Source organism: Lipophrys pholis, assembly GCF_963383615.2.
Source record: "Lipophrys pholis genome assembly, chromosome: 8".
Classification (NCBI taxonomy): domain Eukaryota; kingdom Metazoa; phylum Chordata; class Actinopteri; order Blenniiformes; family Blenniidae; genus Lipophrys; species Lipophrys pholis.
This window is the reverse complement of record NC_137630.1, coordinates 3,780,965-3,807,971: the sequence shown is the minus strand read 5'-3', so window position 1 is coordinate 3,807,971 and position 27,007 is coordinate 3,780,965. Positions and strand designations below refer to the sequence as shown.

Genomic DNA, 27,007 nt, shown 5'->3' with positions numbered 1-27,007 from the left:
TCTCCACTACACCCTCCTCCAGGTCTACCCCTCCACTACACCCTCCCCCACCTCTACCTCTCCACTAGACCCTCCTCCAGCTCTACCTCACCACTAGACCCTCATCCACCTCTACCTCTCCACTACACCCTCCTCCACCTCTACCTCTCCACTAGACCCTCCTCCTGCTCTAACTCTCCACTACACCCTCCCCCAGCTCTACCTCTCCACTACATCCTCCTCCACCTCTACCTTTCCACTACACCCTCCTCCAGCTCAACCTCTCCACTAGACCCTCATCCACCTCTACCTCTCCACTAGACCCTCATCCACCTCTACCTCTCCACTAGACCCTCCTCCACCTCTACCTCTCCACTACACCCTCCTCCAGCTCTACCCCTCCACTACACCCTCCCCCACCTCTACCTCTCCACTACACCCTCCTCCACCTCTACCTCTCTACTAGACCCTCCTCCAGCTCTACCTCTCCACTAGACCCTCCTCCACCTCTACCTCTCCACTACACCCTCCTCCAGCTCTACCTCACCACTAGACCCTCATCCAGCTCTACCTCTCCACTACACCCTCCTCCAGCTCTACCTCTCCACTAGACCCTCCTCCACCTCTACCTCTCCACTACACCCTCCTCCAGCTCTACCTCTCCACTACACCCTACTCCACCTCTACCTCTCTACTAGACCCTCCTCCACCTCTACCTCTCCACTACACCCTTCTCCAGCTCAACCTCTCCACTAGACCCTCATCCACCTCTACCTCTCCACTACACCCTCCTCCACCTCTACCTCTCCACTAGACCCTCCTCCAGCTCTACCGCTCTACTAGACCCTCATCCACCTCTACCTCTCCACTACACCCTCCTCCAGCTCTACCTCACCACTAGACCCTCATCCACCTCTACCTCTCCACTACACCCTCCTCCACCTCTACCTCTCCACTACACCCTCCTCCAGCTCTACCTCTCCACTACACCCTACTGCACCTCTACCTCTCTACTAGACCCTCCTCCACCTCTACCTATCCACTAAACCCTCCTCCAGCTCAACCTCTCCACTAGACCCTCCCCCACCTCTACCTCTCCACTAGACCCTCCTCCACCTCTACCTCTCCACTACACCCTCCTCCACCTCTACCTCTCTACTAGACCCACATCCACCTCTACCTCTCCACTAGACCCTCCTCCAGCTCTACCTCTCCACTAGACCCTCCTCCACCTCTACCTCTCCACTACACCCTCCTCCAGCTCAACCTCTCCACTAGACCCTCATCCACCTCTACCTCTCCACTACACCCTCCTCCAGCTCTACCTCTCCACTACACCCTACTGCACCTCTACCTCTCTACTAGACCCTCCTCCACCTCTACCTCTCCACTAAACCCTCCTCCAGCTCAACCTCTCCACTAGACCCTCATCCACCTCTACCTCTCCACTAGACCCTCCTCCACCTCTACCTCTCCACTACACCCTCCTCCACCTCTACCTCTCTACTAGACCCACATCCACCTCTACCTCTCCACTAGACCCTCCTCCAGGTCTACCTCTCCACTAGACCCTCCTCCACCTCTACCTCTCCACTACACCCTCCTCCAGCTCAACCTCTCCACTACACCCTCCCCCAGCTCTACCTCTCCACTACACCCTCCTCCACCTCTAACTCTCCACTAGACCCTCATCCACCTCTACCTCTCCACTACACCCTCCTCCACCTCTACCTCTCCACTACACCCTCCTCCAGCTCTACCTCTCTACTAGACCCTCATCCACCTCGACCTCTCCACTACACCCTCCTCCAGCTCTACCTCACCACTAGACCCTCATCCACCTCTACCTCTCCACTACACCCTCCTCCAGCTATACCTCTCCACTAGACCCTCCTCCACCTCTACCTCTCCACTACACCCTCCTCCAGCTCTACCTCTCCACTACACCCTCCTCCACCTCTAACTCTCCACTAGACCCTCATCCACCTCTACCTCTCCACTACATCCTCCTCCACCTATACCTCTCCACTACACCCTCCTCCAACTCTACCTCTCCACTACACCCTACTCCACCTCTACCTCTCTACTAGACCCTCCTCCACCTCTACCTCTCCACTACACCCTTCTCCAGCTCAACCTCTCCACTAGACCCTCATCCACCTCTACCTCTCCACTACACCCTCCTCCACCTCTACCTCTCCACTAGACCCTCCTCCTGCTCTAACTCTCCACAACACCCTCCCCCAGCTCGACCTCTCCACTACATCCTCCTCCACCTCTACCTCTCCACTACACCCTCCTCCAGCTCTACCTCTCCACTACACCCTACTCCACCTCTACCTCTCTACTAGACCCTCCTCCACCTCTACCTCTCCACTACACCCTCCTCCAGCTCAACCTCTCCACTAGACCCTCATCCACCTCTACCTCTCCACTACACCCTCCTCCAGCTCTACCTCACCACTAGACCCTCCTCCACCTCTACCTCTCTACTAGACCCTCCTCCAGCTCTACCTCTCCACTACACCCTCCTCCACCTCTACCTCTCCACTACACCCTCCTCCAGCTCTACCTCTCTACTAGACCCTCATCCACCTCGACCTCTCCACTACACCCTCCTCCAGCTCTACCTCACCACTAGACCCTCATCCACCTCTACCTCTCCACTACACCCTCCTCCAGCTCTACCTCTCCACTAGACCCTCCTCCACCTCTACCTCTCCACTACACCCTCCCCCAGCTCTACCTCTCCGCTACACCCTCCTCCACCTCTAACTCTCCACTAGACCCTCATCCACCTCTACCTCTCCACTACATCCTCCTCCACCTCTACCTCTCCACTACACCCTCCTCCAGCTCTACCTCTCCACTACACCCTACTCCACCTCTACCTCTCAACTAGACCCTCCTCCACCTCTACCTCTCCACTACACCCTTCTCCAGCTCTACCTCTCCACTAAACCCTCATCCACCTCTACCTCTCCACTACACCCTCCTCCAGCTCTACCTCTCCACTAGACCCTCCTCCACCTCTACCTCTCCACTACACCCTCCCCCAGCTCTACCTCTCCACTACACCCTCCTCCACCTCTAACTCTCCACTAGACCCTCATCCACCTCTACCTCTCCACTACATCCTCCTCCACCTCTACCTCTCCACTACACCCTCCTCCAGCTCTACCTCTCCACTACACCCTACTCCACCTCTACCTCTCTACTAGACCCTCCTCCACCTCTACCTCTCCACTACACCCTTCTCCAGCTCTACCTCTCCACTACACCCTACTCCACCTCTACCTCTCTACTAGACCCTCCTCCACCTCTACCTCTCCACTACACCCTCCTCCAGCTCAACCTCTCCACTAGACCCTCATCCACTTCTACCTCTCCACTACATCCTCCTCCACCTCTACCTCTCCACTACACCCTCCTCCAGCTCTACCTCTCCACTACACCCTACTCCACCTCTACCTCTCTACTAGACCCTCCTCCACCTCTACCTCTCCACTACACCCTCCTCCAGCTCAACCTCTCCACTAGACCCTCATCCACCTCTACCTCTCCACTACACCCTCCTCCAGCTCTACCTCTCCACTAGACCCTCCTCCAGCTCTACCTCTCCACTACACCCTCCTCCACCTCTACCTCTCCACTAGACCCTCATCCACCTCTACCTCTCCACTACACCCTCCTCCAGCTCTACCTCTCCACTACACCCTCCTCCACCTCTAACTCTCCACTAGACCCTCATCCACCTCTACCTCTCCACTAGACCCTCCTCCAGCTCTACCTCTCCACTACACTCTCCCCCAGCTCTACCTCTCCACTACACCCTCCTCCACCTCTAACTCTCCACTAGACCCTCATCCACCTCTACCTCTCCACTACACCCTCCTCCACCTCTACCTCTCCACTACACCCTCCTCCAGGTCTACCCCTCCACTACACCCTCCCCCACCTCTACCTCTCCACTAGACCCTCCTCCAGCTCTACCTCACCACTAGACCCTCATCCACCTCTACCTCTCCACTACACCCTCCTCCACCTCTACCTCTCCACTAGACCCTCCTCCTGCTCTAACTCTCCACTACACCCTCCCCCAGCTCTACCTCTCCACTACATCCTCCTCCACCTCTACCTTTCCACTACACCCTCCTCCAGCTCAACCTCTCCACTAGACCCTCATCCACCTCTACCTCTCCACTAGACCCTCATCCACCTCTACCTCTCCACTAGACCCTCCTCCACCTCTACCTCTCCACTACACCCTCCTCCAGCTCTACCCCTCCACTACACCCTCCCCCACCTCTACCTCTCCACTACACCCTCCTCCACCTCTACCTCTCTACTAGACCCTCCTCCAGCTCTACCTCTCCACTAGACCCTCCTCCACCTCTACCTCTCCACTACACCCTCCTCCAGCTCTACCTCACCACTAGACCCTCATCCAGCTCTACCTCTCCACTACACCCTCCTCCAGCTCTACCTCTCCACTAGACCCTCCTCCACCTCTACCTCTCCACTACACCCTCCTCCAGCTCTACCTCTCCACTACACCCTACTCCACCTCTACCTCTCTACTAGACCCTCCTCCACCTCTACCTCTCCACTACACCCTTCTCCAGCTCAACCTCTCCACTAGACCCTCATCCACCTCTACCTCTCCACTACACCCTCCTCCACCTCTACCTCTCCACTAGACCCTCCTCCTGCTCTAACTCTCCACAACACCCTCCCCCAGCTCTACCTCTCCACTACATCCTCCTCCACCTCTACCTTTCCACTACACCCTCCTCCAGCTCAACCTCTCCACTAGACCCTCATCCACCTCTACCTCTCCACTAGACCCTCCTCCACCTCTACCTCTCCACTACACCCTCCTCCAGCTCTACCCCTCCACTACACCCTCCCCCACCTCTACCTCTCCACTACACCCTCCTCCACCTCTACCTCTCTACTAGACCCTCCTCCAGCTCTACCTCTCCACTAGACCCTCCTCCACCTCTACCTCTCCACTAGACCCTCCTCCAGCTCTACCTCTCTACTAGACCCTCATCCACCTCTACCTCTCCACTACACCCTCCTCCAGCTCTACCTCACCACTAGACCCTCATCCACCTCTACCTCTCCACTACACCCTCCTCCACCTCTACCTCTCCACTACACCCTCCTCCAGCTCTACCTCTCCACTACACCCTACTGCACCTCTACCTCTCTACTAGACCCTCCTCCACCTCTACCTATCCACTAAACCCTCCTCCAGCTCAACCTCTCCACTAGACCCTCCCCCACCTCTACCTCTCCACTAGACCCTCCTCCACCTCTACCTCTCCACTACACCCTCCTCCACCTCTACCTCTCTACTAGACCCACATCCACCTCTACCTCTCCACTAGACCCTCCTCCAGCTCTACCTCTCCACTAGACCCTCCTCCACCTCTACCTCTCCACTACACCCTCCTCCAGCTCAACCTCTCCACTAGACCCTCATCCACCTCTACCTCTCCACTACACCCTCCTCCAGCTCTACCTCTCCACTACACCCTACTGCACCTCTACCTCTCTACTAGACCCTCCTCCACCTCTACCTCTCCACTAAACCCTCCTCCAGCTCAACCTCTCCACTAGACCCTCATCCACCTCTACCTCTCCACTAGACCCTCCTCCACCTCTACCTCTCCACTACACCCTCCTCCACCTCTACCTCTCTACTAGACCCACATCCACCTCTACCTCTCCACTAGACCCTCCTCCAGGTCTACCTCTCCACTAGACCCTCCTCCACCTCTACCTCTCCACTACACCCTCCTCCAGCTCTACCTCTCCACTACACCCTCCTCCACCTCTAACTCTCCACTAGACCCTCATCCACCTCTACCTCTCCACTACATCCTCCTCCACCTATACCTCTCCACTACACCCTCCTCCAACTCTACCTCTCCACTACACCCTACTCCACCTCTACCTCTCTACTAGACCCTCCTCCACCTCTACCTCTCCACTACACCCTTCTCCAGCTCAACCTCTCCACTAGACCCTCATCCACCTCTACCTCTCCACTACACCCTCCTCCACCTCTACCTCTCCACTAGACCCTCCTCCTGCTCTAACTCTCCACAACACCCTCCCCCAGCTCGACCTCTCCACTACATCCTCCTCCACCTCTACCTTTCCACTACACCCTCCTCCAGCTCAACCTCTCCACTAGACCCTCATCCACCTCTACCTCTCCACTACACCCTCCTCCAGCTCTACCTCTCCACTACACCCTACTGCACCTCTACCTCTCTACTAGACCCTCCTCCACCTCTACCTCTCCACTAAACCCTCCTCCAGCTCAACCTCTCCACTAGACCCTCATCCACCTCTACCTCTCCACTAGACCCTCCTCCACCTCTACCTCTCCACTACACCCTCCTCCACCTCTACCTCTCTACTAGACCCTCATCCACCTCGACCTCTCCACTACACCCTCCTCCAGCTCTACCTCACCACTAGACCCTCATCCACCTCTACCTCTCCACTACACCCTCCTCCAGCTATACCTCTCCACTAGACCCTCCTCCACCTCTACCTCTCCACTACACCCTCCTCCAGCTCTACCTCTCCACTAGACCCTCATCCACCTCTACCTCTCCACTAGACCCTCCTCCACCTCTACCTCTCCACTACACCCTCCTCCAGCTCTACCTCTCTACTAGACCCTCATCCACCTCGACCTCTCCACTACACCCTCCTCCAGCTCTACCTCACCACTAGACCCTCCTCCACCTCTACCTCTCCACTACACCCTCCCCCAGCTCTACCTCTCCACTACATCCTCCTCCACCTCTACCTCTCCACTACACCCTCCTCCAGCTCTACCTCTCCACTACACCCTACTCCACCTCTACCTCTCTACTAGACCCTCCTCCACCTCTACCTCTCCACTACACCCTCCTCCAGCTCAAGCTCTCCACTAGACCCTCATCCACCTCTACCTCTCCACTACATCCTCCTCCACCTTTACCTCTCCACTACACCCTCCTCCAGCTCTACCTCTCCACTACACCCTACTCCACCTCTACCTCTCTACTAGACCCTCCTCCACCTCTACCTCTCCACTAAACCCTCCTCCAGCTCAACCTCTCGACTAGACCCTCATCCACCTCTACCTCTCCACTAGACCCTCCTCCACCTCTACCTCTCCACTACACCCTCCTCCACCTCTACCTCTCTACTAGACCCACATCCACCTCTACCTCTCCACTAGACCCTCCTCCAGCTCTACCTCACCACTAGACCCTCCTCCACCTCTACCTCTCTACTAGACCCTCCTCCAGCTCTACCTCTCCACTACACCCTCCTCCACCTCTACCTCTCCACTACACCCTCCTCCAGCTCTACCTCTCTACTAGACCCTCATCCACCTCGACCTCTCCACTACACCCTCCTCCAGCTCTACCTCACCACTAGACCCTCATCCACCTCTACCTCTCCACTACACCCTCCTCCAGCTCTACCACTCCACTAGACCCTCCTCCACCTCTACCTCTCCACTACACCCTCCCCCACCTCTACCTCTCCACTACACCCTCCCCCACCTCTACCTCTCCACTAGACCCTCCTCCAGCTCTACCTCACCACTAGACCCTCATCCACCTCTACCTCTCCACTACACCCTCCTCCACCTCTACCTCTCCACTAGACCCTCCTCCTGCTCTAACTCTCCACTACACCCTCCCCCAGCTCTACCTCTCCACTACATCCTCCTCCACCTCTACCTTTCCACTACACCCTCCTCCACCTCTACCTCTCCACTACACCCTCCTCCAGCTCTACCCCTCCACTACACCCTCCCCCACCTCTACCTCTCCACTACACCCTCCTCCACCTCTACCTCTCTACTAGACCCTCCTCCAGCTCTACCTCTCCACTAGACCCTCCTCCACCTCTACCTCTCCACTAGACCCTCCTCCAGCTCTACCTCTCTACTAGACCCTCATCCACCTCTACCTCTCCACTACACCCTCCTCCAGCTCTACCTCACCACTAGACCCTCATCCACCTCTACCTCTCCACTACACCCTCCTCCAGCTCTACCTCTCCACTAGACCCTCCTCCACCTCTACCTCTCCACTACACCCTCCTCCAGCTCTACCTCTCTACTAGACCCTCATCCACCTCGACCTCTCCACTACACCCTCCTCCAGCTCTACTTCTCCACTAGACCCTCCTCCACCTCTACCTCTCCACTACACCCTCCCCAAGCTCTACCTCTCCACTACACCCTCCTCCACCTCTAACTCTCCACTTGACCCTCATCCACCTCTACCTCTCCACTACACCCTCCTCCAGCTCTACCTCTCCACTACACCCTACTCCACCTCTATCTCTCTACTAGACCCTCATCCACCTCTACCTCTCCACTACACCATCCTCCAGCTCAACCTCTCCACTAGACCCTCATCCACCTCTACCTCTCCACTACATCCTCCTCCACCTCTACCTCTCCACTACACCCTCCTCCAGCTCTACCTCTCCACTACACCCTACTCCACCTCTACCTCTCTACTAGACCCTCCTCCACCTCTACCTCTCCACTACACCCTCCTCCAGCTCAACCTCTCCACTAGACCCTCATCCACCTCTACCTCTCCACTACACCCTCCTCCAGCTCTACCTCACCACTAGACCCTCCTCCACCTCTACCTCTCTACTAGACCCTCCTCCAGCTCTACCTCTCCACTACACCCTCCTCCACCTCTACCTCTCCACTACACCCTCCTCCAGCTCTACCTCTCTACTAGACCCTCATCCACCTCGACCTCTCCACTACACCCTCCTCCAGCTCTACCTCACCACTAGACCCTCATCCACCTCTACCTCTCCACTACACCCTCCTCCAGCTCTACCTCTCCACTAGACCCTCCTCCACCTCTACCTCTCCACTACACCCTCCCCCAGCTCTACCTCTCCGCTACACCCTCCTCCACCTCTAACTCTCCACTAGACCCTCATCCACCTCTACCTCTCCACTACATCCTCCTCCACCTCTACCTCTCCACTACACCCTCCTCCAGCTCTACCTCTCCACTACACCCTACTCCACCTCTACCTCTCTACTAGACCCTCCTCCACCTCTACCTCTCCACTACACCCTTCTCCAGCTCTACCTCTCCACTAAACCCTCATCCACCTCTACCTCTCCACTACACCCTCCTCCAGCTCTACCTCTCCACTAGACCCTCCTCCACCTCTACCTCTCCACTACACCCTCCCCCAGCTCTACCTCTCCACTACACCCTCCTCCACCTCTAACTCTCCACTAGACCCTCATCCACCTCTACCTCTCCACTACATCCTCCTCCACCTCTACCTCTCCACTACACCCTCCTCCAGCTCTACCTCTCCACTACACCCTACTCCACCTCTACCTCTCTACTAGACCCTCCTCCACCTCTACCTCTCCACTACACCCTTCTCCAGCTCTACCTCTCCACTACACCCTACTCCACCTCTACCTCTCTACTAGACCCTCCTCCACCTCTACCTCTCCACTACACCCTCCTCCAGCTCAACCTCTCCACTAGACCCTCATCCACTTCTACCTCTCCACTACATCCTCCTCCACCTCTACCTCTCCACTACACCCTCCTCCAGCTCTACCTCTCCACTACACCCTACTCCACCTCTACCTCTCTACTAGACCCTCCTCCACCTCTACCTCTCCACTACACCCTCCTCCAGCTCAACCTCTCCACTAGACCCTCATCCACCTCTACCTCTCCACTACACCCTCCTCCAGCTCTACCTCTCCACTAGACCCTCCTCCAGCTCTACCTCTCCACTACACCCTCCTCCACCTCTACCTCTCCACTAGACCCTCATCCACCTCTACCTCTCCACTACACCCTCCTCCAGCTCTACCTCTCCACTACACCCTCCTCCACCTCTAACTCTCCACTAGACCCTCATCCACCTCTACCTCTCCACTAGACCCTCCTCCAGCTCTACCTCTCCACTACACTCTCCCCCAGCTCTACCTCTCCACTACACCCTCCTCCACCTCTAACTCTCCACTAGACCCTCATCCACCTCTACCTCTCCACTACACCCTCCTCCACCTCTACCTCTCCACTACACCCTCCTCCAGGTCTACCCCTCCACTACACCCTCCCCCACCTCTACCTCTCCACTAGACCCTCCTCTAGCTCTACCTCACCACTAGACCCTCATCCACCTCTACCTCTCCACTACACCCTCCTCCACCTCTACCTCTCCACTAGACCCTCCTCCTGCTCTAACTCTCCACTACACCCTCCCCCAGCTCTACCTCTCCACTACATCCTCCTCCACCTCTACCTTTCCACTACACCCTCCTCCAGCTCAACCTCTCCACTAGACCCTCATCCACCTCTACCTCTCCACTAGACCCTCATCCACCTCTACCTCTCCACTAGACCCTCCTCCACCTCTACCTCTCCACTACACCCTCCTCCAGCTCTACCCCTCCACTACACCCTCCCCCACCTCTACCTCTCCACTACACCCTCCTCCACCTCTACCTCTCTACTAGACCCTCCTCCAGCTCTACCTCTCCACTAGACCCTCCTCCACCTCTACCTCTCCACTACACCCTCCTCCAGCTCTACCTCACCACTAGACCCTCATCCAGCTCTACCTCTCCACTACACCCTCCTCCAGCTCTACCTCTCCACTAGACCCTCCTCCACCTCTACCTCTCCACTACACCCTCCTCCAGCTCTACCTCTCCACTACACCCTACTCCACCTCTACCTCTCTACTAGACCCTCCTCCACCTCTACCTCTCCACTACACCCTTCTCCAGCTCAACCTCTCCACTAGACCCTCATCCACCTCTACCTCTCCACTACACCCTCCTCCACCTCTACCTCTCCACTAGACCCTCCTCCTGCTCTAACTCTCCACAACACCCTCCCCCAGCTCTACCTCTCCACTACATCCTCCTCCACCTCTACCTTTCCACTACACCCTCCTCCAGCTCAACCTCTCCACTAGACCCTCATCCACCTCTACCTCTCCACTAGACCCTCCTCCACCTCTACCTCTCCACTACACCCTCCTCCAGCTCTACCCCTCCACTACACCCTCCCCCACCTCTACCTCTCCACTACACCCTCCTCCACCTCTACCTCTCTACTAGACCCTCCTCCAGCTCTACCTCTCCACTAGACCCTCCTCCACCTCTACCTCTCCACTAGACCCTCCTCCAGCTCTACCTCTCTACTAGACCCTCATCCACCTCTACCTCTCCACTACACCCTCCTCCAGCTCTACCTCACCACTAGACCCTCATCCACCTCTACCTCTCCACTACACCCTCCTCCACCTCTACCTCTCCACTACACCCTCCTCCAGCTCTACCTCTCCACTACACCCTACTGCACCTCTACCTCTCTACTAGACCCTCCTCCACCTCTACCTATCCACTAAACCCTCCTCCAGCTCAACCTCTCCACTAGACCCTCCCCCACCTCTACCTCTCCACTAGACCCTCCTCCACCTCTACCTCTCCACTACACCCTCCTCCACCTCTACCTCTCTACTAGACCCACATCCACCTCTACCTCTCCACTAGACCCTCCTCCAGCTCTACCTCTCCACTAGACCCTCCTCCACCTCTACCTCTCCACTACACCCTCCTCCAGCTCAACCTCTCCACTAGACCCTCATCCACCTCTACCTCTCCACTACACCCTCCTCCAGCTCTACCTCTCCACTACACCCTACTGCACCTCTACCTCTCTACTAGACCCTCCTCCACCTCTACCTCTCCACTAAACCCTCCTCCAGCTCAACCTCTCCACTAGACCCTCATCCACCTCTACCTCTCCACTAGACCCTCCTCCACCTCTACCTCTCCACTACACCCTCCTCCACCTCTACCTCTCTACTAGACCCACATCCACCTCTACCTCTCCACTAGACCCTCCTCCAGGTCTACCTCTCCACTAGACCCTCCTCCACCTCTACCTCTCCACTACACCCTCCTCCAGCTCAACCTCTCCACTACACCCTCCCCCAGCTCTACCTCTCCACTACACCCTCCTCCACCTCTAACTCTCCACTAGACCCTCATCCACCTCTACCTCTCCACTACACCCTCCTCCACCTCTACCTCTCCACTACACCCTCCTCCAGCTCTACCTCTCTACTAGACCCTCATCCACCTCGACCTCTCCACTACACCCTCCTCCAGCTCTACCTCACCACTAGACCCTCATCCACCTCTACCTCTCCACTACACCCTCCTCCAGCTATACCTCTCCACTAGACCCTCCTCCACCTCTACCTCTCCACTACACCCTCCTCCAGCTCTACCTCTCCACTACACCCTCCTCCACCTCTAACTCTCCACTAGACCCTCATCCACCTCTACCTCTCCACTACATCCTCCTCCACCTATACCTCTCCACTACACCCTCCTCCAACTCTACCTCTCCACTACACCCTACTCCACCTCTACCTCTCTACTAGACCCTCCTCCACCTCTACCTCTCCACTACACCCTTCTCCAGCTCAACCTCTCCACTAGACCCTCATCCACCTCTACCTCTCCACTACACCCTCCTCCACCTCTACCTCTCCACTAGACCCTCCTCCTGCTCTAACTCTCCACAACACCCTCCCCCAGCTCGACCTCTCCACTACATCCTCCTCCACCTCTACCTTTCCACTACACCCTCCTCCAGCTCAACCTCTCCACTAGACCCTCATCCACCTCTACCTCTCCACTAGACCCTCATCCACCTCTACCTCTCCACTAGACCCTCCTCCACCTCTACCTCTCCACTACACCCTCCTCCAGCTCTACCCCTCCACTACACCCTCCCCCACCTCTACCTCTCCACTACACCCTCCTCCACCTCTACCTCTCTACTAGACCCTCCTCCAGCTCTACCTCTCCACTAGACCCTCCTCCACCTCTACCTCTCCACTAGACCCTCCTCCAGCTCTACCTCTCTACTAGACCCTCATCCACCTCTACCTCTCCACTACACCCTCCTCCAGCTCTACCTCACCACTAGACCCTCATCCACCTCTACCTCTCCACTACACCCTCCTCCACCTCTACCTCTCCACTACACCCTCCTCCAGCTCTACCTCTCCACTACACCCTACTGCACCTCTACCTCTCTACTAGACCCTCCTCCACCTCTACCTCTCCACTAAACCCTCCTCCAGCTCAACCTCTCCACTAGACCCTCATCCACCTCTACCTCTCCACTAGACCCTCCTCCACCTCTACCTCTCCACTACACCCTCCTCCACCTCTACCTCTCTACTAGACCCACATCCACCTCTACCTCTCCACTAGACCCTCCTCCAGCTCTACCTCTCCACTAGACCCTCCTCCACCTCTACCTCTCCACTACACCCTCCTCCAGCTCTACCTCTCCACTACACCCTACTCCACCTCTACCTCTCTACTAGACCCTCCTCCACCTCTACCTCTCCACTACACCCTCCTCCAGCTCTACCTCTCCACTAGACCCTCCTCCACCTCTACCTCTCCACTGCACCCTCCCCCAGCTCTACCTCTCCACTACACCCTCCTCCACCTCTACCTCTCCACTAGACCCTCATCCACCTCTACCTCTCCACTAGATCCTCCTCCACCTCTACCTCTCCACTACACCCTCCTCCAGCTCTACCTCTCTACTAGACCCTCATCCACCTCGACCTCTCCACTACACCCTCCTCCAGCTCTACCTCACCACTAGACCCTCCTCCACCTCTACCTCTCCACTACACCCTCCCCCAGCTCTACCTCTCCACTACATCCTCCTCCACCTCTACCTCTCCACTACACCCTCCTCCAGCTCTACCTCTCCACTACACCCTACTCCACCTCTACCTCTCTACTAGACCCTCCTCCACCTCTACCTCTCCACTACACCCTCCTCCAGCTCAAGCTCTCCACTAGACCCTCATCCACCTCTACCTCTCCACTACATCCTCCTCCACCTTTACCTCTCCACTACACCCTCCTCCAGCTCTACCTCTCCACTACACCCTACTCCACCTCTACCTCTCTACTAGACCCTCCTCCACCTCTACCTCTCCACTAAACCCTCCTCCAGCTCAACCTCTCGACTAGACCCTCATCCACCTCTACCTCTCCACTAGACCCTCCTCCACCTCTACCTCTCCACTACACCCTCCTCCACCTCTACCTCTCTACTAGACCCACATCCACCTCTACCTCTCCACTAGACCCTCCTCCAGCTCTACCTCTCCACTAGACCCTCCTCCACCTCTACCTCTCCACTACACCCTCCTCCAGCTCAACCTCTCCACTAGACCCTCATCCACCTCTACCTCTCCACTACACCCTCCTCCAGCTCTACCTCACCACTAGACCCTCCTCCACCTCTACCTCTCTACTAGACCCTCCTCCAGCTCTACCTCTCCACTACACCCTCCTCCACCTCTACCTCTCCACTACACCCTCCTCCAGCTCTACCTCTCTACTAGACCCTCATCCACCTCGACCTCTCCACTACACCCTCCTCCAGCTCTACCTCACCACTAGACCCTCATCCACCTCTACCTCTCCACTACACCCTCCTCCAGCTCTACCACTCCACTAGACCCTCCTCCACCTCTACCTCTCCACTACACTCTCCCCCACCTCTACCTCTCCACTACACCCTCCTCCACCTCTACCTCTCCACTACACCCTCCTCCAGGTCAACCCCTCCACTACACCCTCCCCCACCTCTACCTCTCCACTAGACCCTCCTCCAGCTCTACCTCACCACTAGACCCTCATCCACCTCTACCTCTCCACTACACCCTCCTCCACCTCTACCTCTCCACTAGACCCTCCTCCTGCTCTAACTCTCCACTACACCCTCCCCCAGCTCTACCTCTCCACTACATCCTCCTCCACCTCTACCTTTCCACTACACCCTCCTCCACCTCTACCTCTCCACTACACCCTCCTCCAGCTCTACCCCTCCACTACACCCTCCCCCACCTCTACCTCTCCACTACACCCTCCTCCACCTCTACCTCTCTACTAGACCCTCCTCCAGCTCTACCTCTCCACTAGACCCTCCTCCACCTCTACCTCTCCACTAGACCCTCCTCCAGCTCTACCTCTCTACTAGACCCTCATCCACCTCTACCTCTCCACTACACCCTCCTCCAGCTCTACCTCACCACTAGACCCTCATCCACCTCTACCTCTCCACTACACCCTCCTCCAGCTCTACCTCTCCACTAGACCCTCCTCCACCTCTACCTCTCCACTACACCCTCCTCCAGCTCTACCTCTCTACTAGACCCTCATCCACCTCGACCTCTCCACTACACCCTCCTCCAGCTCTACTTCTCCACTAGACCCTCCTCCACCTCTACCTCTCCACTACACCCTCCCCAAGCTCTACCTCTCCACTACACCCTCCTCCACCTCTAACTCTCCACTTGACCCTCATCCACCTCTACCTCTCCACTACACCCTCCTCCAGCTCTACCTCTCCACTACACCCTACTCCACCTCTATCTCTCTACTAGACCCTCATCCACCTCTACCTCTCCACTACACCATCCTCCAGCTCAACCTCTCCACTAGACCCTCATCCACCTCTACCTCTCCACTACATCCTCCTCCACCTCTACCTCTCCACTACACCCTCCTCCAGCTCTACCTCTCCACTACACCCTACTGCACCTCTACCTCTCTACTAGACCCTCCTCCACCTCTACCTCTCCACTAAACCCTCCTCCAGCTCAACCTCTCCACTAGACCCTCATCCACCTCTACCTCTCCACTAGACCCTCCTCCACCTCTACCTCTCCACTACACCCTCCTCCACCTCTACCTCTCCACTAGACCCTCCTCCACCTCTTCCTCTCCACTACACCCTCCTCCAGCTCAACCTCTCCACTAGACCCTCATCCACCTCTACCTCTCCACTACACCCTCCTCCAGCTCTACCTCACCACTAGACCCTCCTCCACCTCTACCTCTCTACTAGACCCTCCTCCAGCTCTACCTCTCCACTACACCCTCCTCCACCTCTACCTCTCCACTACACCCTCCTCCAGCTCTACCTCTCTACTAGACGCTCATCCACCTCGACCTCTCCACTACACCCTCCTCCAGCTCTACCTCACCACTAGACCCTCATCCACCTCTACCTCTCCACTAGACCCTCCTCCAGCTCTACCTCTCCACTAGACCCTCCTCCACCTCTACCTCTCCACTACACCCTCCTCCAGCTCTACCTCTCCACTACACCCTCCTCCACCTCTATATCTCCACTAGACCCTCATCCACCTCTACCTCTCCACTACATCTTCCTCCACCTCTACCTCTCCACTACACCCTCCTCCAACTCTACCTCTCCACTACACCCTACTCCACCTCTACCTCTCTACTAGACCCTCCTCCACCTCTACCTCTCCACTAGATCCTCCTCCAGCTCTACCTCTCCACTAGACCCTCCTCCACCTCTACCTCTCCACTAGACCCTCCTCCAGCTCTAACTCTCCACTACACCCTCCCCCAGCTCTACCTCTCCACTACATCCTCCTCCATCTCTACCTCTCCACTACACCCTCCTCCAGCTCAACCTCTCCACTAGACCCTCATCCACCTCTACCTCTCCAATAGACCCTCCCCCACCTCTACCTCTCCACTACACCCTCCTCCACCTCTACCTCTCTACTAGACCCTCCTCCAGCTCTACCTCACCACTAGACCCTCCTCCAGCTCAACCTCTCCACTAGACCCTCCTCCACCTCTACCTCTCCACTACACCCTCCTCCAGCTCTAACTCTCCACTACACCCTCCTCCAGCTCTACCTCTCCACTACACCCTCCTCCACCTCTACCTCTCTACTAGACCCTCCTCCAGCTCTACCTCTCCACTAGACCCTCCCCCAGCTCTACCTCTCCACTACATCCTCCTCCATCTCTACCTCTCCACTACACCCTCCTCCAGCTCAACCTCTCCACTAGACCCTCATCCACCTCTACCTCTCCAATAGACCCTCCCCCACCTCTACCTCTCCACTACACCCTCCTCCACCTCTACCTCTCTACTAGACCCTCCTCCAGCTCTACCTCACCACTAGACCCTCCTCCAGCTCAACCTCTCCACTAGACCCTCCTCCACCTCTACCTCTCCACTACACCCTCCTCCAGCTCTAACTCTCCACTACACCCTCCTCCAGCTCTTCCTCTCCACTACACCCTCCCCCAGCTCTACCTCTCCACTACATCCTCCTCCACCTCTACCTCTCCACTACACCCTCCTCCAGCTCTACCTCTCCACTACACCCTACTCCACCTCTATCTCTCTACTAGACCCTCCTCCACCTCTACCTCTCCACTAGACCCTCATCCACCTCTACCTCTCCACTACACCCTCCTCCAGCTCTACCTCTCCACTAGACCCTCCTCCACCTCTACCTCTCCACTAGACCCTCCTCCAGCTCTAACTCTCCACTACACCCTCCCCCAGCTCTACCTCTCCACTACATCCTCCTCCATCTCTACCTCTCCACTACACCCTCCTCCAGCTCAACCTCTCCACTAGACCCTCATCCACCTCTACCTCTCCAATAGACCCTCCCCCACCTCTACCTCTCCACTACACCCTCCTCCACCTCTACCTCTCCACTACACCCTCCTCCAGCTCTACCTCTCCACTACACCCTACTCCACCTCTACCTCTCTACTAGACCCTCCTCCACCTCTACCTCTCCACTACACCCTTCTCCAGCTCTACCTCTCCACTACACCCTACTCCACCTCTACCTCTCTACTAGACCCTCCTCCACCTCTACCTCTCCACTACACCCTCCTCCAGCTCAACCTCTCCACTAGACCCTCATCCACTTCTACCTCTCCACTACATCCTCCTCCACCTCTACCTCTCCACTACACCCTCCTCCAGCTCTACCTCTCCACTACACCCTACTCCACCTCTACCTCTCTACTAGACCCTCCTCCACCTCTACCTCTCCACTACACCCTCCTCCAGCTCAACCTCTCCACTAGACCCTCATCCACCTCTACCTCTCCACTACACCCTCCTCCAGCTCTACCTCTCCACTAGACCCTCCTCCAGCTCTACCTCTCCACTACACCCTCCTCCACCTCTACCTCTCCACTAGACCCTCATCCACCTCTACCTCTCCACTACACCCTCCTCCAGCTCTACCTCTCCACTACACCCTCCTCCACCTCTAACTCTCCACTAGACCCTCATCCACCTCTACCTCTCCACTAGACCCTCCTCCAGCTCTACCTCTCCACTACACTCTCCCCCAGCTCTACCTCTCCACTACACCCTCCTCCACCTCTAACTCTCCACTAGACCCTCATCCACCTCTACCTCTCCACTACACCCTCCTCCACCTCTACCTCTCCACTACACCCTCCTCCAGGTCTACCCCTCCACTACACCCTCCCCCACCTCTACCTCTCCACTAGACCCTCCTCCAGCTCTACCTCACCACTAGACCCTCATCCACCTCTACCTCTCCACTACACCCTCCTCCACCTCTACCTCTCCACTAGACCCTCCTCCTGCTCTAACTCTCCACTACACCCTCCCCCAGCTCTACCTCTCCACTACATCCTCCTCCACCTCTACCTTTCCACTACACCCTCCTCCAGCTCAACCTCTCCACTAGACCCTCATCCACCTCTACCTCTCCACTAGACCCTCATCCACCTCTACCTCTCCACTAGACCCTCCTCCACCTCTACCTCTCCACTACACCCTCCTCCAGCTCTACCCCTCCACTACACCCTCCCCCACCTCTACCTCTCCACTACACCCTCCTCCACCTCTACCTCTCTACTAGACCCTCCTCCAGCTCTACCTCTCCACTAGACCCTCCTCCACCTCTACCTCTCCACTACACCCTCCTCCAGCTCTACCTCACCACTAGACCCTCATCCAGCTCTACCTCTCCACTACACCCTCCTCCAGCTCTACCTCTCCACTAGACCCTCCTCCACCTCTACCTCTCCACTACACCCTCCTCCAGCTCTACCTCTCCACTACACCCTACTCCACCTCTACCTCTCTACTAGACCCTCCTCCACCTCTACCTCTCCACTACACCCTTCTCCAGCTCAACCTCTCCACTAGACCCTCATCCACCTCTACCTCTCCACTACACCCTCCTCCACCTCTACCTCTCCACTAGACCCTCCTCCTGCTCTAACTCTCCACAACACCCTCCCCCAGCTCTACCTCTCCACTACATCCTCCTCCACCTCTACCTTTCCACTACACCCTCCTCCAGCTCAACCTCTCCACTAGACCCTCATCCACCTCTACCTCTCCACTAGACCCTCCTCCACCTCTACCTCTCCACTACACCCTCCTCCAGCTCTACCCCTCCACTACACCCTCCCCCACCTCTACCTCTCCACTACACCCTCCTCCAGCTCTACCTCTCCACTACACCCTCCTCCAGCTCTAACTCTCCACTACACCCTCCTCCAGCTCTACCTCTCCACTACACCCTCCTCCACCTCTACCTCTCTACTAGACCCTCCTCCAGCTCTACCTCTCCACTACACCCTCCCCCAGCTCAACCTCTCCACTACACCCTCCTCCACCTCTACCTCACCACTAGACCCTCCTCCACCTCTACCTCTCCACTACGCCCTCCTCCAGCTCTACCTCTCCACTACACCCTCCTCCACCTCTAACTCTCCACTAGGCCCTCATCCACCTCTACCTCTCCACTACACCCTCCTCCAGCTCTACCTCTCCACTACACCCTCCTCCACCTCTACCTCTCCACTACACCCTCCTCCAGCTCTACCCCTCCAATACACCCTCCCCCACCTCTACGTCTCCACTACACCCTCCTCCACCTCTACCTCTCCACTAGACCCTCCTCCAGCTCTACCTCTCCACTACACCCCCCCAGCTCTACCTCTCAACTACACCCTCCTCCACCTCTACCTCTCCACTAGACCCTCATCCACCTCTACCTCTCCACTACACCCTCCTCCAGCTCTACCTCTCCACTAGACCCTCCTCCACCTCTACCTCTCCACTAGACCCTCATCCACCTCTACCTCTCCACTACACCCTCCTCCAGCTCTACCTCACCACTAGACCCTCAACCACCTCTACCTCTCCACTACACCCTCACCCAGCTCTACTTCTCCACCACACCCTCCTCTACCTCTACCTCTCCACCACACCCTCCCCCAGCTCTACCTTTCCACTACATCATCTTCCAGCCTCCAACTTCCCTCTGTGAATGCTTGCACAAAGTAAACACCTAGATCTCTCACAACTCACTCAAATTAAACAGCGACAAAACCGAGGCCCTTCTCATTGGCAAAACATCAATTCTCTCCAAAACTGACAATATATCCCAAAAGATTGAAAACTCACTCTCCCGCCCCCCAGGTCTGCGAGTCATCCTCGACAGCTCCTTATCATTTCATTCCCACTTCAGTACCATCACCCGAACCGCTTTCTTCCACCTCAGACACATCCACTTTCTCCGTCCCTCCGTCCCTCCGTCACTCCGTCACTCCGTCACAGCCAACAGCACTGCCATCCTGGTCCATACCCTTGTCACCTCACGTCTGGACTATTCCAACTCCGTTTTCCATGGCCTTCGTCAAATAATCCTCCATGAACTCCAACTCATCGAGCCTTAAGTCGCTCTGCCCCCCCCCCCCCCCCCCCCCCCCCAGGACATGGACTCTCTTCCTGCCTTCAAATCCGCACTCAAACCCCCCCTATTCAGTTTAACCTCTCCTGTTTGTAAACTATCTAGGAACAATCCTATATAGTTCATCTTAAACTTGATAAAAGTATAACAAAATTCTACTTAATTACAGTAATGTGAGTATTTGTAATCACTGACTTGCGTCTCTTAGTATAACACCTGAGCGTTTCAGATTAGGAGGAAGAAGATAAAAAGTCATCAGTTTAAAGACACACTTTGTACCATTAGTCCATCCTCGGGGTCTGTATACCTGCATGCAGATGCGTAGTCTCAGCTGGTAGACGCTGCACTGTGCAGGCAGAAGGACCGTCACCGAGTCACAACACAGCTTGTGATCCTCATCAAGAGATGTCTGTAGAACGCCCGGCCCGGGCGTGATCTCGCAAATAAACTTCAGGTTGTTCTCGAAGCGGCCCTGCATCGACATCTTGGGCAGAACAGCTGCTTCCATTGGGACCTAAAGAGAGAAAAGCTTTTCAATGCAGCATCTCTGCAAGACAACACAGGGGTTGTTCAAAAAAGCAATAGAGTGAACCTTATCTCACATCAGGTCGTACCGGTTTGCTCATGTCCCAAGGCTCAGACTGTGTGAGTCAGTACCTGTTTGACCATCAGAGTGGCTGTGCTCTCTTTTAGTGATTGTTCAGGGACTTCCTCATTCTTCATTACAGTTCTTCACAACGGGATTATTCCAAATATGGCAATGGCACAAAACTGACTTCCCTGTTTCTTGTTGTCTTTACAAGCCAGATTTCAAATTACAGATAACGGCTGCATAACAAATGGTTCCACTGAAACATTAAACCTACCGTTTGGATTTCATGGTAACTTTGCTTTTTCATTTTTTTTTGTTTTTAAGTCAAATGGATGAACACAAGCACAGCCACTTCATGTGGTTTGGCTCGTTGTTTTACGAGGTCGCTGTGGAATAAAGTGCAGATGGACTTTAAATTAGATGGTTGTGCTACATGATTTTTATTGCACGGCACTAGACCAAAATAACCATACTGTGATACTGTATCAAGAACATGAGTCTTTTCAGGGTTCCTCAATCAGCCTAATTTGATCTTGAGTAGGCTCAACCAAGTTTTCACTTGTTGTGCCCTAAGCATTGCAAGAGAGAAAGATTTCAAGCCTGACATTAAAACAGAGATTAGATCAGCCTCTTCAGGTGCTTCCAGAACAGAAGCTTTGGTGGATGGAACCTGCCAAAGTTTCGTCCAGATGGATGTCTGGGCCCCACGCACCCACGGCTCATTAAATAGCAGTGATAGCATTCGTTTCAGGTTACTGCCGCCAAAGGAAGTTAAACCAGTTATGAAACGCAGAGTTTACTTCCTGTTACTATCAGCACTGTAAAAGTTTATGTTCAACGAAGACGCAAAATGAATAGTTTGTGTGAGACAGCCTCTGGTATTTCCTCCAGGGGAATGGGAAGTTGAGATTGAAAGTTACCACAGGGCAATTTAATATTCCCCCAAGGCCAAATGGCAGGTTAAAGCATGTAATTATCAAAGAACACAGAGATGGACACCATATTGCAGATTTGACATATTGTTAACCACACATCATTCTTTCCATCTTTATTACCGTGGTCTTCATTTGACTGATTTTATTAGAGACTGTCCTCCTCTGCAAAACGACCAAAAAGGTTGTTTTTACGTGCCTCAAATTATGACCAGGAGTTACGTTTATACAGCGCCCCCTAGCAGCCATGTAAATAATGAAAGTGTTGTTATTATCGAACCACGCTGACCCCCTCCTTTTGTTTTTTTCAATAAACTTTATTGCACTCAAACATATTACAGAAAAAACAAAACAAGCAAAAACAGTTACAATCAACATATACTCACGGTACTTAAAAGTATAATAGGAAGTGCAATATCAAAAGAAGACAAGGGAGGTAGAAAGAAAGAAAAAACCAAAACAGAAAAAACAACAAGAAGATACAAACAAACAAAATTAAAACATGGCGAACTATTAACTTTGTCAACATGCTGAACGTATTACACACACAGACACGGGCTTCATTTCTTTTTGATTTCGCTGGCCCCCTCCTGCCTCATGTAAATAATAACAGGGTCGTCATCAACCTGCGCTGCCTCCTGGTTTTTCATACGGTATGCAGTAGCGTGCGGTGGTGTTTCAGTCAGGGCCAGCAGGAACAAAATACCCCCCACCAAAAAAAGTATTGTTGCCTATGCAGCAGCCGCACATTATGTCCTACAGTAAAAACACAATCTGAATCCAACGTAAGGCCTCTATTATGCATCAGTACTTTATCAATACCAACATGACAGCTGACCAACAAGCACAACACATGAAGACATGAAGTCCTGGCCTCTCCTACATCCTGGTTCTTGGTCCTGGTTCTTGGTCCTGGTTCTTGGTCCTGGCCTCTCCTCCATCCTGGTTCTTGGTCCTGGTTCTTGGTCCTGGCCTCTCCTCCATCCTGGTTCTTGGTCCTGGCCTCTCCTACATCCTGGTTCTTGGTCCTGGTTCTTGGTCCTGGCCTCTACTCCATCCTGGTTCTTGGTCCTGGCCTCTCCTCCATCCTGGTTCTTGGTCCTGGTTCTTGGTCCTGGCCTCGCCTCCATCCTGGTTCTTGGTCCTGGCCTCTACTCCATCCTGGTTCTTGGTCCTGGCCTCTCCTCCATCCTGGTTCTTGGTCCTGGCCTCTCCTCCATCCTGGTTTTTGGTCCTGGTTCTTGGTCCTGGCCTCTCCTCCATCCTGGTTCTTGGTCCTGGCCTCTCCTCCATCCTGGTTCTTGGTCCTGGTTCTTGGTCCTGGCCTCTCCTCCATCCTAGTTCTTGGTCCTGGCCTCTCCTCCATCCTGGTTCTTGGCTCTGCTGCCACCAGTGGTGGATTTTGCTCTGGGCGGTTGGCTACAGAGGTGTGGTTGTTGGAAAACCAGCCAGGTCGGTGACTGGCTGCCATAGTCACTTTTGAGAAGAAGAAATGTACAATTATAGCATTAAACAAAGGATAAATGGTAAAGAAATAGTATCTGAATACCATGTAACCCTACGAACATTAACACTCATGACCTGCACGCTGTAACTGGATGATTCTACACACCACCGTTCAGAAACGTCAGTCCATACAGACCGTGTGATTAGAGCACAAAGAATTGCAGAGGTTGTATAAAGATATACAGTGAAACATTTGATCACAATGGAATGAATTAAGGCTAAATATCACCAATATTTAAAAAAAAACGTGTGGGTGCAGAGGTGTAGATATTAGTTTACCTAAAAATTGTTCTGCTAAAATAACACATGCATGTTTCCATCATTACCATCAAGAAGACTTTCATAATGTTTCTTTATGGTGGTGAGAGCATCTTTTCGGACACTCTGCAGTAAAGCCCCGTGCGGTTCTCCTGGCCAGGAGGAAGACAGGATGCCTCCAAAACTTCCCATTCATGCAGCTGAAAAAAGCTTTACACAAAAAGTTAGTACATAAATACAAGTTGAATTACTAGTACTGTAAGCAGTTTATGAACAGCAATATTTTAAAATGTAAATGTTGTGCTTTTTAACTATAGTTTATATTAAGATTCAAACTACCACACACTTTTGTATTTCTATGATAACTATTCTATCTTACTTGTCCCGTACATGTATTATTCTTATTGTGAATACTGATGTTTTCATCCCCCCCCCACACACACACACACACACACACCCCCACCCCAGAGATGAATCTATAGTTCAGTTTAGTTCACAGAACTTTATTCATCCCACAAGGGGCAATTCATTTATATCTTCCTCATGTCTACATTCATGCATGCATTCAGTCAATAAATAAATAGTCAATAATTTAATCATCAATCTGTCAAGAGAATAATTAAGCATGGGACATCGAGAGAAAACAATCTGATATGATAAAAAAATAAGATAAAACACATAAGATTAAATAAACCACGGCCGTATAAAAACAGTTAAACAGTAAGAACAATAATAAAAAAGAACGAAGACAATAAATAAATGATGTCTTCTAAATACAGTCATTTAAAGGGCATTTAGAAGGTAATATATTTTTAAATGGGTGTAGTCTGTGTTTAGGAGCGTAAAAGCAGAGGGAATGAAGGACTTTGATTAGAGAAATAATACTAAATGGTACTCTGTCTATTATTCACTTCAACAGTCAAAGAGTCAAACTTGACACAAATAAAAGATTACTTCAAACAGGGAGAGTTTTAGTATGATCACAGTATCAGAAACTTGGCTAAAGAATGGATATGAAGGAATTTCAGATAGATGGATATGAGTTGTATTGTGTCAACAGAAGTAACAAAATAGGTGGAGGGTCCGTACATAAACTCAAATTTTAAATGTAAGATTGTTGGTAACTGTTGCAGACAACATAATGGTAATGGTCACAGTGGAAATTATTAATGAAAATGCTAAAGATGCTCCAATCCCTTGTGTATAACAGGGATTAGTGTCAAGACCTCCACTGATAAACTCACAGAGCTGTTAGACAGGAGTTAATATAACAATATACAATATAATAATAATAATAATTATAAGTTAACGTTTTTAGGTTGGGACTTTAACATTGATCTTAAATATTCAGCAGGACTGAAAACATCCACTGAATTCAACATACAGTAGGTCTGTTTCCAATCATATTTAAACCAACAAGAATCACATCACAGAATTCTACTGTTACTGATAAATTCACAAATGCAATGGATGGAAAAACAGAGTGGAACCTCGATGACCAACAGTGAATATAAGGGAACAGAAAAAAATAACAAGGAGTAGTTACAAAACAAAGTCACAGCATGCACACAGAGGCGCCTCGCGCAAAGTTCAGCTGCGTTTGCGCGCACTGACACTGTAGAACGTGAGCGGATGAAAGCGCACCGCCGCGACGTGGGCGTCGTGAGAATTATATCGACGGATCGTGGCTTATTGAGGCGACATCTTCTTTAACACGTTGGTATCGTGATGGCAGCGGTCGAGCCGGACAACGTGACGGATGAGCCCGCCTGGTTCAGCCAAGACAACCTCACCGAGCCGTGCGTAACGGAGCAGCTGGATCTCGCCAGGTGCCTGTTCCTCTCCATCCTGCCTCACGGGAAGGAGGTCGCAGCGATGCTCTGCGTCTTTATCTTGCTCATTGTCTTTTCGTTCCTGATCAACCTACTCACTCTGTATTGCCTCGGACAGTCCGAGGACCTCTGGTGGCAGCCGCGCTTCACTTTCCTCAAGAATCTGATCTTAAGTGACTTGATCCAGACCGTCACGTGCGGACTGGCTGTCATCCATTCAATGGCCCAGCGCCGGACTATGGCGTTCAGCGGCTGGTGTTACGTCCAGTACTTTGTGGGCTCCATCAGCGTGTTCTGCAGCCTCGTCACCATCACCTGCATGGCGTTGGAGCGCTACCTGTACGTGTGCCACGCCATCCACTACTTGACCATCCTCACCCGCAAGCGCCTGCGCTGGATTCTCGCCCTCATCTGGCTGTATTCCATCACGATCGGGATCATCAACACGTTGCTGGTGCACATGGGGGCGCGAGGGGTGAATACGGCCGTCACCTCGGGGCTGCTGTGCGAGCCGGACGTGGTGGAGCAGCACTTGGGCTTCCCGCGCGCCTCTGCCCTCTTCTGCAAAGTGATGGGCTCCCTCACCCTGCTCCTGTGCCTGCTGGCCTACGCCTTCTCCTACGTGAGGATGTACCAGGACGCGCGAAACGCCGTGGTGCCTTTTAACGCAGTGAACGTGAGGGCGCGCAGAATGGTGCTGTTCTACTGCGCCATGCTGCTGCTGCAGCTGATGCCGCTGCTGCTTAAGGTCATATCAGACGCGCTGTGGGAGATCGAGGGTCCCGCGGCCATGGTGAGGGGCTCCACAGTGAAGAACACGGCGACCGCGTTTCACCTGCTGCTGCTCTTGATGCTCATGGTGCCACCGTGCGTCAACCCGCTGGTGTACGGCCTGAGGAACGTGGAGGTGCGGCGGGCGTTTGGCCGACTCATCCGCGACTGGATGGAGACGAGCAGCCGCCTCGTCAGTGAAGTCCTGTCCGCAAACCGAGATGCAGCCCGGTAGACTGATGGTCTGCATCACAGCCATCCACCAACCTGTTCATCCATTCACCTTCCAAAGTTGCGTATTAGGGTCACAGGGAGCTGGTGAAACTCCGAAACCTTTTCAGCTGACATCAAGTGAATGCAGTGGCGTTTCTAGATGTACATTGTTGGTGGGACAAGATTTTATGTCAGGTCTGGTGACGCCACTGAATTCCAAAGTAAAG

General features: G+C 54.1%; 2 protein-coding genes across 3 annotated transcripts in view; one reads left to right on the top strand and one right to left on the bottom strand.

The window, feature by feature from the left end:
- The window catches only part of LOC308112757 (phosphatidylinositol 4,5-bisphosphate 3-kinase catalytic subunit gamma isoform), a 130,335-nt gene extending 108,965 nt beyond the window's left edge, over positions 1-21,370 (bottom strand). Inside the window, exons 1-2 of one of the 2 annotated variants that reach the window (XM_080468500.1) lie at positions 21,279-21,370; positions 20,984-21,190 (exon numbers count right to left, since the gene is read on the bottom strand). In XM_080468500.1, the coding sequence (XP_080324626.1) occupies positions 20,984-21,190; positions 21,279-21,302 (231 nt within the window). In that variant the 5' untranslated portion in view covers positions 21,303-21,370. The remainder of the gene's footprint in view (positions 1-20,983; positions 21,191-21,278) is intronic. The other variant, XM_080468501.1, reaches the window with a different exon arrangement.
- A 4,322-nt stretch (positions 21,371-25,692) lies between these two features.
- On the top strand, positions 25,693-26,802 carry LOC308113609 (olfactory receptor 1P1; the record flags this gene model as incomplete). Its single annotated transcript, XM_080470003.1, has 1 exon — positions 25,693-26,802. The coding sequence occupies one exon, from the start codon at positions 25,693-25,695 to the stop codon at positions 26,800-26,802; it is 1,110 nt and encodes a 369-aa protein (XP_080326129.1).
- Positions 26,803-27,007: the final 205 nt, after the last annotated feature.